Source organism: Nanorana parkeri, unplaced genomic scaffold (assembly GCF_000935625.1).
Source record: "Nanorana parkeri isolate BGI_ZX_2015 unplaced genomic scaffold, ASM93562v1 scaffold1335, whole genome shotgun sequence".
In the NCBI taxonomy this organism is placed as follows: domain Eukaryota; kingdom Metazoa; phylum Chordata; class Amphibia; order Anura; family Dicroglossidae; genus Nanorana; species Nanorana parkeri.
In genome coordinates this window covers 375,642-389,538 of record NW_017307603.1, presented here as the reverse complement: position 1 = coordinate 389,538, position 13,897 = coordinate 375,642, and the positions used below count along the sequence as shown (strand labels likewise).

The 13,897-nt window shown below is 39.5% G+C and overlaps 1 protein-coding gene across 1 annotated transcript in view; it reads left to right on the top strand.

Moving 5' to 3' along the window:
* Positions 1–11,784, top strand: part of HTR2A (5-hydroxytryptamine receptor 2A) — a 34,717-nt gene extending 22,933 nt beyond the window's left edge. Inside the window, exon 3 of the mRNA XM_018569436.1 lies at positions 10,988–11,784. Coding sequence (XP_018424938.1) covers positions 10,988–11,784 — 797 coding nt within the window. The remainder of the gene's footprint in view (positions 1–10,987) is intronic.
* Positions 11,785–13,897: the final 2,113 nt, after the last annotated feature.

Sequence of the window (13,897 nt, the reverse complement as noted above, 5' to 3'; positions counted from 1 at the left end):
TGTAGAGATCTTTTGAACTTTTTCTAAATCTCTTAAGAGCCGTTTTAAGGATTTATTTATTCCATTGTTTAGTGGATGAATTTTGTGCCTTGTGGGTGTTTGATATTGGTCAGCTAATGCTCAAAAAACAGGAGGTAGTCCTTTAGGCCAGGCTGATGAAGTGGAATCTCTATTTTTTAAACACCTGATGACCTGCTAATGATACCTCCAGGGGCAAAGCCTGCTAATACACTGCTTATGGCCACTGCAGTGGGTAGACGCTGGAAGGGACGTTTGTCTGTGTTGCAAGCATTTTTAGCTTTACTACCTCCAGGGCATAATACTTGTGAGTGTATTTGATATTTTTCACTAAAGGTGAATTCTACACTATGGAGTTAGTTTGCTCTGTGTTTCTTTTGTTCTCATTTGGATATCCCTGGAGCTCCCACTCCTTTCCTTATTGAACTGGCTGCATGTTTCACGTTTTTCATCCAATAAACTGTAATAGTATATTGATTGTCAATACAGGACTACCTTTGTCTTATATATTCAATATACTTTTCACATGTTCTCATATAACGATAAAAGTATCCTAATCTACATACAGTATACATTTATGTTTCAACATTCAGGCTGCAGTTACAAAAATATCCAGTCATGTATTTAGTGGTGCATACATTTCTAAGGATCTGTCAGTGTTTGAAAAAGCCCTCCGGCAAAGCCTAAGGAATATGCAGATCTTGAACTGCTGAAAATGCTAAAGACAGCACAGTCTTCCTTTTGAAAATGTTTTACTTTTGTAACTTTGTCACATAAAGAAATTCTACCATGACTACCTCTGTAATCAGTGAAAGGAAGAAAACCATAACATTAAAGGATTACTTCAATACCAGTGCTGGGAGGACATTACCAGTACAGGGTTCTCAAAGTCAAAACCTAATTTACTGGGAAAAACATAAGCTGCGTGTAGTCCCTGAGAACTGGAGCTGGTAAAATGATAATGAACAGACTCTGTCCAGACCCTGCGGCTGAACAGTAAAAAAACAAGCAGCACATGAGCTCCCTGTCTGAAACCCTGCTCTCTCCTTCTGTCCGACATGCATATAGTTCTTTGTCACCATATGTACGAGAGTCGTACATTGTGTCTTAGTACTGTTGGATGCTCAGATCTTTAGAATTCAGTTTTTAAGTTTTATTCCCTGGTTCTTGAAAATCACTTTGTTTTCTTCTTTTTTTCAAGACACTGCTGTGTGCATACTTTTTACACAATAATGGCGGTTTAAGTCATTTTTTTCAGTAAATTGGAAAATACTCTGCATTTTGGTTGATACGACTGCCTGGTTTTATTATGATTTAAATAAGGATCAGATATCATTTATTAACTTTTCCTGCAGAGTCGAATCTTGCATTGCCACGTCTTCTCATTATTCTATTGCTCACTAGTTCTGAATCATGCAAAAATTAAGATGTACCATGATGCAACCGCAAATTCCTTTATACTATATTCTAATAAACCCTCCATTAATCACATAACAACAGACATTAAGAGCCTGGTGTAGTAAAGTGTGCATTCTAAGAACTGGAGATATTACTCCAAAATCACTAATCAGATTCATGCATGTAATGCAGGGCTAAATCTGACTGGTAGCTGTAGTAACTTCAGTAGAAGTAACTCCAGTTCTTAAAAAAACAATATTGATGCATTAGGCATAACAATATAACTATAAGAATTAAATAGATACACTTTTCAGAGTTTACTAAAAAAAATTGTCATAATTATTTAGTTACTAAAGCAGAAAAATGAAGTGTATACTCCACATAAACTATATTTTATAATATTTTGCAGCCTACTAGTCCTTAAACCCAGTGGCTGCATTTGTTCTTTTAATTTCACCTGGTAATCATGCTAAATAAAACAATTACTGTCCTTGAGTGGCTACACACTCTCCTCTTTTGAAGTTATGGAGGAAGCCATGGTTGTCAGCCAGGCTGCTTTACTGATTTGGACTACAAACTTTTCCTCTTTTCATCACCATTGCATGGGGGGAGTGGAATTAGTAGTAAAAGATAATTCGTACTCAGCCCACAGGAAGTAACAAGAACTTTGAATTTCTGACAAGCTCAGCAGATTATTTCAGTACTTGTTGAAAATGCTTTTAGGCTGAATAATGAAACAAATGCAGCCACCACATCTAAAGACTAAGCTGCAATACATAAAATGTATGTTCTCGGATATCCTTTAAGCAGCAACTGTGCAAACTCTTTAAGTTTAAAACATTTTGACACAAAATACAGGGAGATAAAGGATGGAGCAGCCAACATGAGATTTGTACAGTGGTTATCAACCTATGATGTATAAGGGACCTCAACTGCAACCTCTGAATGTACCAAAGGGCCACACATAATATTCAATGGATCTAATGCTACAAAAGACTCAGAACATACTAAAGGAGATGGTCAAAAACAGACAGACATGCTACTTGTGTTATTAGAGACTGGAAACCTGCTGCAAAAGACAGTCAGAAACTGGAGACCTGTTATATGAAACTACTAGATATGACTAATCAATGCTTCCACTATAGGAGCCTACAAGGGCAGGCACCAAGGGTTTAGTATCTAACAGCATTTTGTCATGTAGTATGGTAACTGAAATGGACTGAAACCTGACTTTAGTGTCTTTGTTGTGGTCTTTGAGAATGAATAACTTTACAGTAAAAGCAGCTGGAGAGGTCAGGGGTGGCTTGTTTTAAAGCACTGTTTCTGCTTGATAAGAATATGTTAATATGATAATGTCCATAGTATGGGCACGTGCACTTTTAAATGTATCTAAAAACCCAACTTTCATTGTGAAGTTGTCAATAGAGCAGGTAAGGGTTAGCAGCAACCCTGCTATGTTTTCATTGCTGTCCTTGTCCCCGCAGGGGTAGATTCACCTTTTGTATTCATCCTAGAGACCACTATCATTGGGACTGGAAGGATGTAAAGTAAGAAAAAGTCCAACATTTGTGACCACAGTTGTGACCAGAACAGAAATATAAGTGAAAATGAGGACACTTGTTTTTGTTACAGCCATCTGAGAGGTTTCCCCTCAGTAATACAGGATGTTTTAATAATTATTTACTTCACAAAATATTTAAACATGTAAAAAATTGCACAGTTGTCAGTAATAAACACTACATACAAATTACACACACACGTTGTATGGTTTTAGCCTGTGTGAGGCTAACGGTGACACATGCCAATATATAAATGCAATGAAAGCAATTCAGTCATAGCTAGCAATAATTAGGCGCACTGCTATGAGAGACATTGACCCCACTCACTTGTCAGTAGTGGTTTTTGATTGCTCTGTATAAAAAAGGAGAACAATTCTTGTGGCACATCTAGCACTATGGCAATCTCAGCAATGACAAGCATTTCTCTTCTCAATGAATAACTGTGAATAAAACTGAGTCTCTGTGAATAACTTACAGATCAATTCCACCATAAAATCATCCTTCCCACCCTCTAGAGCAGGGGTGCCTATTAGGTCGATCGCGATCTACCAGTCGATCGCAAAGCGATCCCTGTTAGATCGCGATGTCCTGTCCTCCTGCCGTGTGGCTTCTCTGGATCCCCGCTGCTCTCCCCCATCTGTATGCAGCGGGGATCCGAGAAGCGAACAAAGCGCTGCAGGCAGCGGTGGGGGGCGGAGCTGCTATCACAGCAGCACGCCGAGCGGTGAGGAGAGAGAGAGAGCCGCTCGGCCTGAATCTGACAGCCGGCGGCTCTCTCTCTCCTCACTGCACATGCTGCTGTGACAGCGGCTCTGTCCGAATGCCCCCCGTGGCTTAAGTGCTGTCCTAACTTCTCCTCGGATCCCCGCTGCCTCTGCCTGGGAGAGCAGCGGAGATCCAGAGGAGAAGCTGAGCCCCCATAGCCTCCCTGTGTGCGTGGCCGAGTGGCAGAGGCTTGGGGCAGTACACCACTCCCCGTGTGCAACGTCGGCCACATTCGGCCACACGAGCACCGCGGGAGGACAGGACGCAGGCACCTCCTAGAACGCAATGGAATGCAAGCCGGCTGACTCCCTGCGTTCAGTGGCAGGAGGGTGGCACGGGGTTGTATTGAAGTCTATGGCACCGCAGCCATGCCCCCCACCCACAGTGTGAATGCCTGCCTGCATTCCGGTCCAGTGCAATCTGCAAAAATAGTGCTTGCAGCATTTTTGCAGATTGCACTGGACCGGAACGCAGGCACTAATGTGTAACCAAACACACATAGCTTGGACTGGATGGACCTGTGTCTTTTTTTCCTACCTTATTTACAATGTAACTATGTCATGACCTGGCACCATTCCCTGCAGCATTCTTCTGTGTGCCCAGAGCAGCTTGAATAGCCCTTGATGCCCTGGGCTCAGGGAAAGTGGGGTAAATGATGCTGGCAAATTTTTAACATGGAAGAGGACTGCAGAACAGTCTGTGGGGGACAGCACGGGGAAGACGGTAAGTATTGTAGCATTATGTTCTGAAGTGCAAGGCAAAAAAATAGAATTGGCTTTTAACTATTCTTAATGCACTAACAGGACCACTATTTAAATGACCCACAGCAAAACATTTTAATCTTACAGAAAGTTACTAAAAGTGACATAAAAGTCACATCCCCCCGCTACTTTAAGGACTTACCTTAAATGATGCAACCTCTTGATCCGATCATCTTCTTCTTTCCAATAGTTTTCAGGAGTTCCTCCAGTGCTGGTGCCGGTATCCAATCCAGCGCTGACTGCTGTGTCTTCTGTGTCCCACAGTGTCTGTCCGCATGCACGCTGCCGGCTGCGTGCATTGACTTACACTGTGTCCCCGGCCAAAGATCTCTACTGTGCATGCGCCCGCCCCATGATCCTTCACGGCCTCTCGAGAATCTTCAGATCCTTAGACAGGAGCGAGCGGCGGAGACACAGGTATGTTTTTACCTATTTAGTAACTTTTTACATTTTTTCGATGTTTTTGCATATCAGTTTTTGCATATGTTTTTGCTGGCAGTAGATATGTGCAAAAAACCCTGAAGATTTAATTGTACATTATTAATTAGGAAATAAGTTGGCTTACGATGGCACCACATCTCATATCAAAATTCAATTACATATAGGGCAACATACTTTTAAGGTAACCACCCACAAATGATATGTGTAGAAAAGTATAAAGTTTATTTACTTACACAAAGTATATAGGCCAATAAATTAATATTTATAAGTGTGAAAATGTCAGAAATCCAGCTGATAACTTATGCCTCTAACATTTCCCCATCTAAAACCTTTTACATCATTTGAGTTTATATCTGATTTTATAACTCTTACAACGTAGTCCAAAATATATGTCAGATATCATTACAGTAGGTAGTAGACTGGGGCTGACACATTTCATGGATGTCTTCCCTGCTTTAGGAGTTTTTGTTGGAGTCTATCTCTGACACTTTTGCACTTATAAATGCTGTTTTATTGATTTTTATATATTTTGTAAGTAAATAAACTTTATACTCTTATACACATATCATTTGTGAGTGGGTACCGCTAAAGTCTATTGCCCGTTACATAAAGCTATAAAACATGATCATGAATCATTTATGAAAAAAATAATAATATGCAGTTTAAGAAAACCGTCAATGCTCCATCGAGCTTGCTTATATCTGACCAGGGACAATACTGCAATTTCAAAAATCTATCTAAGTGTTTTGTGACAAGTGAGATTTATACTCCCTGGTACTATTATTCATTGGTGGCTCAATTTTGAAGACGCAGAAACACAAATGTTGACATTCTAAGTAGGACTCACAAAGCACTAATGCTCTACAGTGGACAGGGATTTCACATTGCTACTTACACTAGATAACCTAAATCTTGTGCTTTCTGTAGCCCTCCTCCCCCGTGCTTCGTGACTCATGCCTTAGTGTGTTGCTGCATGAAAGAAAAAACTGATAAAGATAGCAAAGGAAAAAAAATGAGGATTTTGGAAAGATAACAACAAGAGAGAGAAAGATCTTTTGAGGACTGTTATGGGATGCTGAGCATAAAAGCAGCACTAAGGAAGGAAGAAAATAATAAAAAGGTGTAATTCAGAACAAAAAAAAACACTGTTGAGACAGATTACTGACATTCCCTGGACAAAAAAAACCAAAAACTTTTAGAGATATGGAGATTAAAACTTAAAGTAGTCCTGTCGTCTTTTTCAGTTTTTGTTGTACATATGCCTGTAAATAAAAGATGGATCTTTTATATGAATATAAATAATATATTAATATTGTCTATTTACTTATTACTCTGTCTTATAACTGTTGTATAGGAAGTAACAATATAAATACATTAAGCTTAAGCTTTTGGCAAACAATGTCTGTCTGACAAAACAGGCTCTCTGCAGCCTCTAATGATGTAAAATATGCAAAAATCTACCAGTTGCTCTGTCCATGATGTGTGCTTTGCCTATTTTGCCGGTTTTTTTTTGTTTGTTTTTTTACATGGGTTCCCTCCTCAATATTCCTACCAGACCTTAAGGGTCTGGTATGACTTTGAGGGGGAATCCTGCACACTTTTTTTTTTGTTTTTTTTACACAGGGTCCCTCTTAAATATTCTTATCAGACCTTAAGGGTCTGGTATGACTTTTGAGGGGAACCCCATGCTTTTTTTTTAAATGTGGTCTCTCCTAACATTCCGACCAGACCTAAAGGGTCCGGTATTGTTTGGGAGGGGGAACTGCACGCTTTAAAGAAAAAATGTCAGTTTTGCTGCAGCAGGTTCTATGCTGAGTACAGATTTGTCACTTTACAGGCAGGTCAAGGGGACTTCCAGACACGATATTTGAAGGATTTTTTATTTTTACCCTTTAAGTGATGTTAAAATCACTGCTCCTTTACAAAAAGTGTTTTTTAAAGTTTTTTCTCATTAATTCATGTCTCCCAGGGCAGTCCCTGGATCCCCATACACCTTTTATGGCCAATAACTTGCATATAAGCCCCCCTAAAGGGGACAATTGTTTTTTTAAAGTTCTACCCCATAGACTTGCATAGACTTCAAGTTCGAATTCGAACTTTTTGGATTTTCTAAAGTTCGAATTCGAACCGAACTCGGACCTGTTTCGGCTCATCACTAGCAAAGAATGCACACCAAGCTTTGAATGCACTACTCTGTGTACATAATAAAGCATCTTGTGAGGAGGAAGGTAAAAGGCATTTTTTGCAGAAGGGAAGTAGTGGACTTGATTTACTAAAGGCTGTTCACTTTGCAAGGGGATTTTCCATTAGCTTAGTGAATGTGGTATAAATTTGCAAAGGATACACAATCACTTGCAAGGAAGTAAAAAAACAGTATTTTTCTTATGCATGATTGGATGATGGAAGTCAGCAAAGCTTCATTTCATTCAGTAAGCTAAGAACATTTCCTTGAACAGTGAAAATTCATTTTCAGCGTTAACAGCCTAGTCAATAAACCCAAGTCTGTCTCCTCTGCAATAAAAATCTTTCCTTCTCACAATTTTTCAAATCAGGGCTTTCGTTCCAGTTTAGAATTATTTGGACATTACACCTATTATACCTTACAGACAACATACCTTACATGTGTTCTTGACCAATCACATTTGATAAAAACAATGATATCTCATGGAGAAGCATAGTTGCATGATATATACTTTATGAACACTGCATGGAAAGGTATTTCCTGTAAGTGTGCTCTTTGCTTGCTTTTATTGGTGAGCCATTATGGACTTTAGAACCATTCTCTCTTCATTTCAGACAATGGTTAAATTCTGTGTAGCATTACCTGCTTACGCAACACTAGATAGAAGATTCTAGATTCACAATGGAAGCATCATATAAGAATTACATCTTCAGTTTGCTAAAGGCATGAGAAAACATTTCTTCATTCCCCCCCTCCCCTAGTAATCACTTAATATGACATTTGTAACAGATACCAGAGGACAGAGCAGTTTAAAACATGTACACAGTCGACAACATTGGGCTACTTACAGTGATTGATGAGGTTCGAGTTCTCTTTGAATTATCAAAGGATCCCCAGGTTTTACTTTATGGTCGAATTGCGAACTATTGGCCAATAAGTTTGTCTGACCCAAAAATAAGGAACAAACCATAATATGTACACTGCTTAGCTGTTTCCTCTACTCTGCCGAGTCACAAGAGCCAATAATTTGAAGAAATGGATAACGCAGCCCCTTCATTATAAAAGGGTAGGCTCACAGCAGCCATATTGTCAGTATGTGTTGGAGCTGTTAGCCCCATTCACACCTGAATGCCCTCCCTGTATTTTTGTTTTGTTTTTTTGGTACATGTCTGCCATGCAAAAATTTGGCAATAGCTTGCCATGCCTTTTATTTTGTGTTATTTTGTTTATTAACCCTACAAATTGCCAGAATTAATAACCAGATTCTCCCCCATAGACTTCAGTGGGGTCCACTGCAAATTTTGGTTTGCAAAACTGCTCTTAAAGTATTATTAAACTCTCAGTAATTAATCCAGATGTACATTGCCTAACAAAGTATTGCTTTACATTCTTGCCCAAGCACTTACAGTTATCATGTTTCCAAACAGCTGTCTCCAACTATCTCAGCTCTGTTTACCTGGGACAGCACATGGGACAGCACTGTCTCCAGCAGCTGTTCACCTACTAGATTGGAGAAGTGAAGAGTGAGAAGCAGGGGACAAGGAGAAGGAGAATGTCTTGCTCTGCTGTGTCTGTGTGTTTGTGGAATCGGTAAACAAAGATGTCTCCTGCACACCATACATCAATAAAGACCGGTGTTTAAAATAGCGGTGGTGCTTGTAGTGATCTCCACGGATGGTGTCGTGTGTATACAAGGTTACAGCGATGAAGATCGCCAGCACTCATAGGATGAGATAAATCCAAGTGTTCTTTTATTGAAGAAGCTTGTCACATGTGTTGTATAGCCAACGTTTCGGACCACACAGGGTCCCTTTATCAGGGCAGACATAGTGACATGTCACTATGACAAAGTCACTATGTCTGCACTGATGAAGGGACCCTGCGTGCGTCCGAAACATTGGCTATACAACATATGTGACAAGCGTCTTCAATAAAAGAACACTTGAATTTATCTCATCCTTTGAGTGCTGGTGATCTTCATCGCTGTAATCTGTGTGTTTGTGGAAACACACTCAGCTTACTAACACACACAAGGGTGGTTCCATAGGACCCTGCAAGGGAAAGGAGCCAATGTAAAACAGAATATCAGGGCCAGTGTTCAGGAGACCCGCTGATTCTGCAGGAAACGAAAACTTTTAAACATGAAAGTGCAATATCCATTGTAAGTGATTTTATCAGCATTTGAAATAGCTTAAAAACATTTTGACTTTAATATCATTTTATATCAAACCTGGGCCTGTTCAATCATAACTGCTTAATGTGCAGATAGCAGGATTTATATAAGTCTGTCATCCTTGGGTATGCATTTTAATCTAGGAAGATGTTCACTCTTAATGATATCTTAGCAAAGATAGATCTGGTCTTATGAAAGAGAAAGATGAAGGCAAAGTTACAGGGGTATCTCTTTGAGAGATAATGAATACCTTAAGGGGTTAAACGTATAATGTATTTTGCATGCAATGATTTACAATGAAAAATGTATCTGATGCTCAATTCAAAAAAGCTGAACTCCAGGCAAACAGCTAAATACACAGATAAAATACATATATATAGGAGTTGTTTCTTTCCATCCATTACTTAGATTTACACAGCCCCTTTCACGCTGCACAGCAAGGTGGATGACACCACTTACACCTAAGGTATACATGATGTCCCCTCTCCACCCCCAGCCCTCTGACTAGACAGTAAAAGAGCAGCACACACTGATAAAGTCCTTCTATCAAGCATGCTCACATTTGCATGGATTACACCTGTGTGGCTCCTAGTCTTGACCCCTCCTCTCCCAGTCTGAGTGCTGCTGTACATAGGATTGCAAGAAGTTGATACCATGTCAAATTCAGGCACTTTTACTAGTTGCATTAAACAAGATTGTAATAATGTATCAATATATTTAACTTTTATAGAGTTTTCTGAAGGTTGTAGACTCAACTGCGTGGCCGTGAACACTATGAAACTAGATCTTTTACACATATAAGCATCTAATGCATGCATATTTTTATTGCTTAAGCTAAACATACTGCTTGAGCCGTTGAAGTGAGGCAATGTACACTACCAAGTAGACTAAGGAGTGTATTCATAAAATGTTTGTAGAGTTTTTCGCTCTGCAAACATCTGAGTTTTAGATTCACACTACATTATGGCCACTAGATGGAGCCAAGGAGGATAGGCACTTCCTATGCAGCTGTAAATTCACCCTAAAGATGTAATACAAATGACTGCTGCTTCCACTATTCTCATTCAAGATCTGAATATATATTGATTGCTTAAGAGAGGTGCTCCCTCAGACACAAAGTTGTATAAGGAGAACATACTTCAAATAACCTAATCTGTGACAATGTTTCAAATTAGCTGTGACATCTGTGACAATAATTTATGTTTAGGTATCTTTAAAGTGACATTAAACTCAGAAGTTAAATGTTAAAAAATGCATTTAAGTACCTTAACTATTAAAAAAAACTGTACCCTATTGCTCAGCTGTAGATTTATGATGACCCTGTCCTTCCTTTTGGACTACAATTTCCCTTGATGGACTACAATCTCACATATAGTTTACTAATTTGTATTGAGATTGCAGTCCATCAGGAGATTGATCTTGGACTGGTGGCTACTTTACAACACAAAATGGGACCATGGGGAACAAAAGTAGCCAATTCAGCTATGATTTGAGGATCTACAGCTGAGTGATACACAAATAAGCTCCAGTATTGGTAATAGTTAAGTTACTTGATTGCATTTTTAGGATTTAACTCCTGAGTTTAGTGTCCCATTAAGTAACATAGTTCATATTTCATAAAAAATAAGATATATTTGTTGTGTGAAGTAAATCCTATGTTACTTAACATGCTTTCTATTATCTTTTAAAGGTATATCCATGCCAGTGCCTGTGTTGGGACTGCAGGATGATAGCAAAGTGTTCAACCAAGAAAACTGCTCTTTGTCAGATGACCACTTTATCCTCGTTGCATCTTTTGTTGCATTTTTCATTCCTCTAATCATAATGGTGGTCACATACTTTTTAACAATAAAATTGCTACAGAAGGAAGCAGACCTTTATTTTAGTAACCTTGGGGCAAAAAGCAAGCTAGCTTTTTTTAGCTTTCTCCCACAAACGTCTATTTCTTCAGAAAAGCTATTTCAACGTTCCCTGCAAAAGGACATCGCTCCACATGGGAGGAAGACTATGCAGTCCATCAGCAATGAGCGGAAAGCCTCCAAAGTCCTGGGCATTGTATTTTTCCTCTTTGTGATCATGTGGTGTCCATTTTTCATCACCAATGTGATGGCAGTTATCTGCAAAGACTCATGTAATGAACATATTATAGGAGAACTGTTGAAAGTCTTTGTGTGGATTGGTTATCTATCTTCAGCAGTTAATCCACTGGTGTACACACTGTTCAACCAAACGTACCGTTCTGCTTTCTCTCGTTACATCCAGTGTCGGTACAGGGAGGAGAAAAAGCCTTTGCAATTAATTTTGGTGAATACCATCCCCGCACTGGCATACAACTCAAGTCAGCTGCAACTTGCACAAATGAAGAGTTTAAAGAAAGAAAAAAAAATGAAAACGAATGACTACTCCTTGGTTAGTATAGGCTTACCCTCTTTGGACAAAACTAATTCTGGAGCAGGATCACAAAATGAAAATGTTAGTTGTCTGTAAGTGGGACATTATTCTAAAGACAGTTTTGCATTGTGAATGGACCTGGTGCCAGAATCTTCTAATGGAAATGAACGTAGGAGTTTCTATGAGCACAAAGTAGAAATATCCTAGAAAAATATATTTATTTTAAAACTGAGAGCAAACAAAACAGAAATGATATTACAGGACAAAAAGCTTTCATATGAGGCAAGCCTCAGTTACCTTAATGTACCTCAAGCAACTCCCTGCATCTGACTGTGAATGAGCACTTTAAGGGGTCTGTATTCTTGCAAAGGGCAACTTTATATAAGGGGTTTCCAGTAGCTACTGTGCCTATTGAGATGTAAAGTTTTAGACTTATTAGTAAGAGTGCAGCAATGACCTACAAATGAAATGATCACACAATTAGGTAAATAAAGAAGCAGTGGATTGTTATTCAGCAAATATCTTACAGTATTTAATTTTTCAGAAGGAATATACCTCTTTTATCCTCTGTTTTGTGAAGTTTTTGTATGTTTGGAAAGTTAAGAAAATGTTTGCACATTTGTGATACTAATTAGTCTCCTTAGACCTGTGAGGTTTCTCCTATGGAGTGATAATTCCGTTATGTCACAATCCAGCATTGTTCTTCCCTGATTGTATTGGATTTTGGATATGTTCTTGCTGCAATTTTGTGAGCAGTTAACCAGACTGATTTTAAGTTAGACTCACTAAGGCGGCTGCTATAAGACAAAAGCTGGGAGGTGCATGTGCCTTTCCCGCAGTAAAGTCAGATTTCCACATCTCGAATCTGTAGACATCTGGCTCCCTTATTCCATATCCTGCTTTGGATCCATTTTTTGATAAGCATGATAATCATGAGTGAACTGAAATTCAGTTAGAAAGATATGCAAGAACATCAGCTAATCTTATATCAAGCGGATGTCAATGGCACTGCATGAATTTATCACATACAATGGAGGCAGACTTGAGTCTGTCAAAAAGTAGTGCAAATAGAAAGTCTTGGAAGTAAGACTTCTTGATTTTTTATTAGGTCTTGTTCACAACAAGCGGGTTCCAGGTGCAGAGCAGAGCAGATACAGACCAGATCAAAACAGCGTCCAATGTATTCTAATGGTATTTTGGGCTCTAGTTCACACCGCAGCGTTCAGTTCCAGAGCAGGTAAAAAAACTGCGGCAGGCCCTATTTTACCTGCTCTGGATCTGCTCTGGAACGCATGCAAACGCATCAAAAACGCATGCAGACGCCCTGGAACACACTCAAAGCCCCCAATTTTTTTTAACCAAAAACGGCCAGGGACGCATCAAAAACGCGGCAAAAGACCCACTGCACTGCGTGTGCAGAAACCTGAACAGATCTGCTCTGCATTTGGTGTGAACAAGGCCTTATGGGTCCTGTGCATTGATTTAACTTAAAAAGGGAAACTCCATAATTTATAAGTACATAGTGGCTCCTAGTGGCACAGTGATATCTAAATAAAATACAATTTTAATTTCATGATATTGTATTTTTATAGAGGTGCCATCATTGCATATAAATCAGACTGAGCAAAAAAGGTGATTTGCAATATAGATCACAGAATTCCTACAGTGCTGCCGAGGTTTAAAAACAGGATATCATGGTAGCCAAGGATAACAATCTAATTGCAAATGTGTTTGAAAATTAGCACAGGACAAATGTTAAAGGATATGTAATCCCAAAATTAGTTTTTTAGGAATGTTCGGCATCATGCCTCACTATATTTCTTTTGGTGAATTGGTTGTAATGTTTCTTACATATAGATCCTGCCACTAAGTACTTCCTCTTGCAGGCTGACAATGCTAAGCTGCTGCTTTTTAAGAAGCAGCAAGGTTATCAGCTTGCCATGTGCGCTCTTTTAGTTGGCCAGTGGGCTGCTAAGCAGTTCTTTCACATTGGCAGTCCAGCTACCTGTTGAAGGAACACAAACATCAGAATGACAACGCTAAGCCACTACCTTTCTCCGGCGCTGCGGGGGCCTGGCCGCCTCCTCGCCTTTCACTGTCGGCCGATACTCATGAAAGGGTCCCGGGCGAGCCCCCCAGGCTGCCTGGGCCCCTTACATGAGTATCGGCCATACCCCCCTGATGGCAGCCCTGTACCTTTTTATTAGCC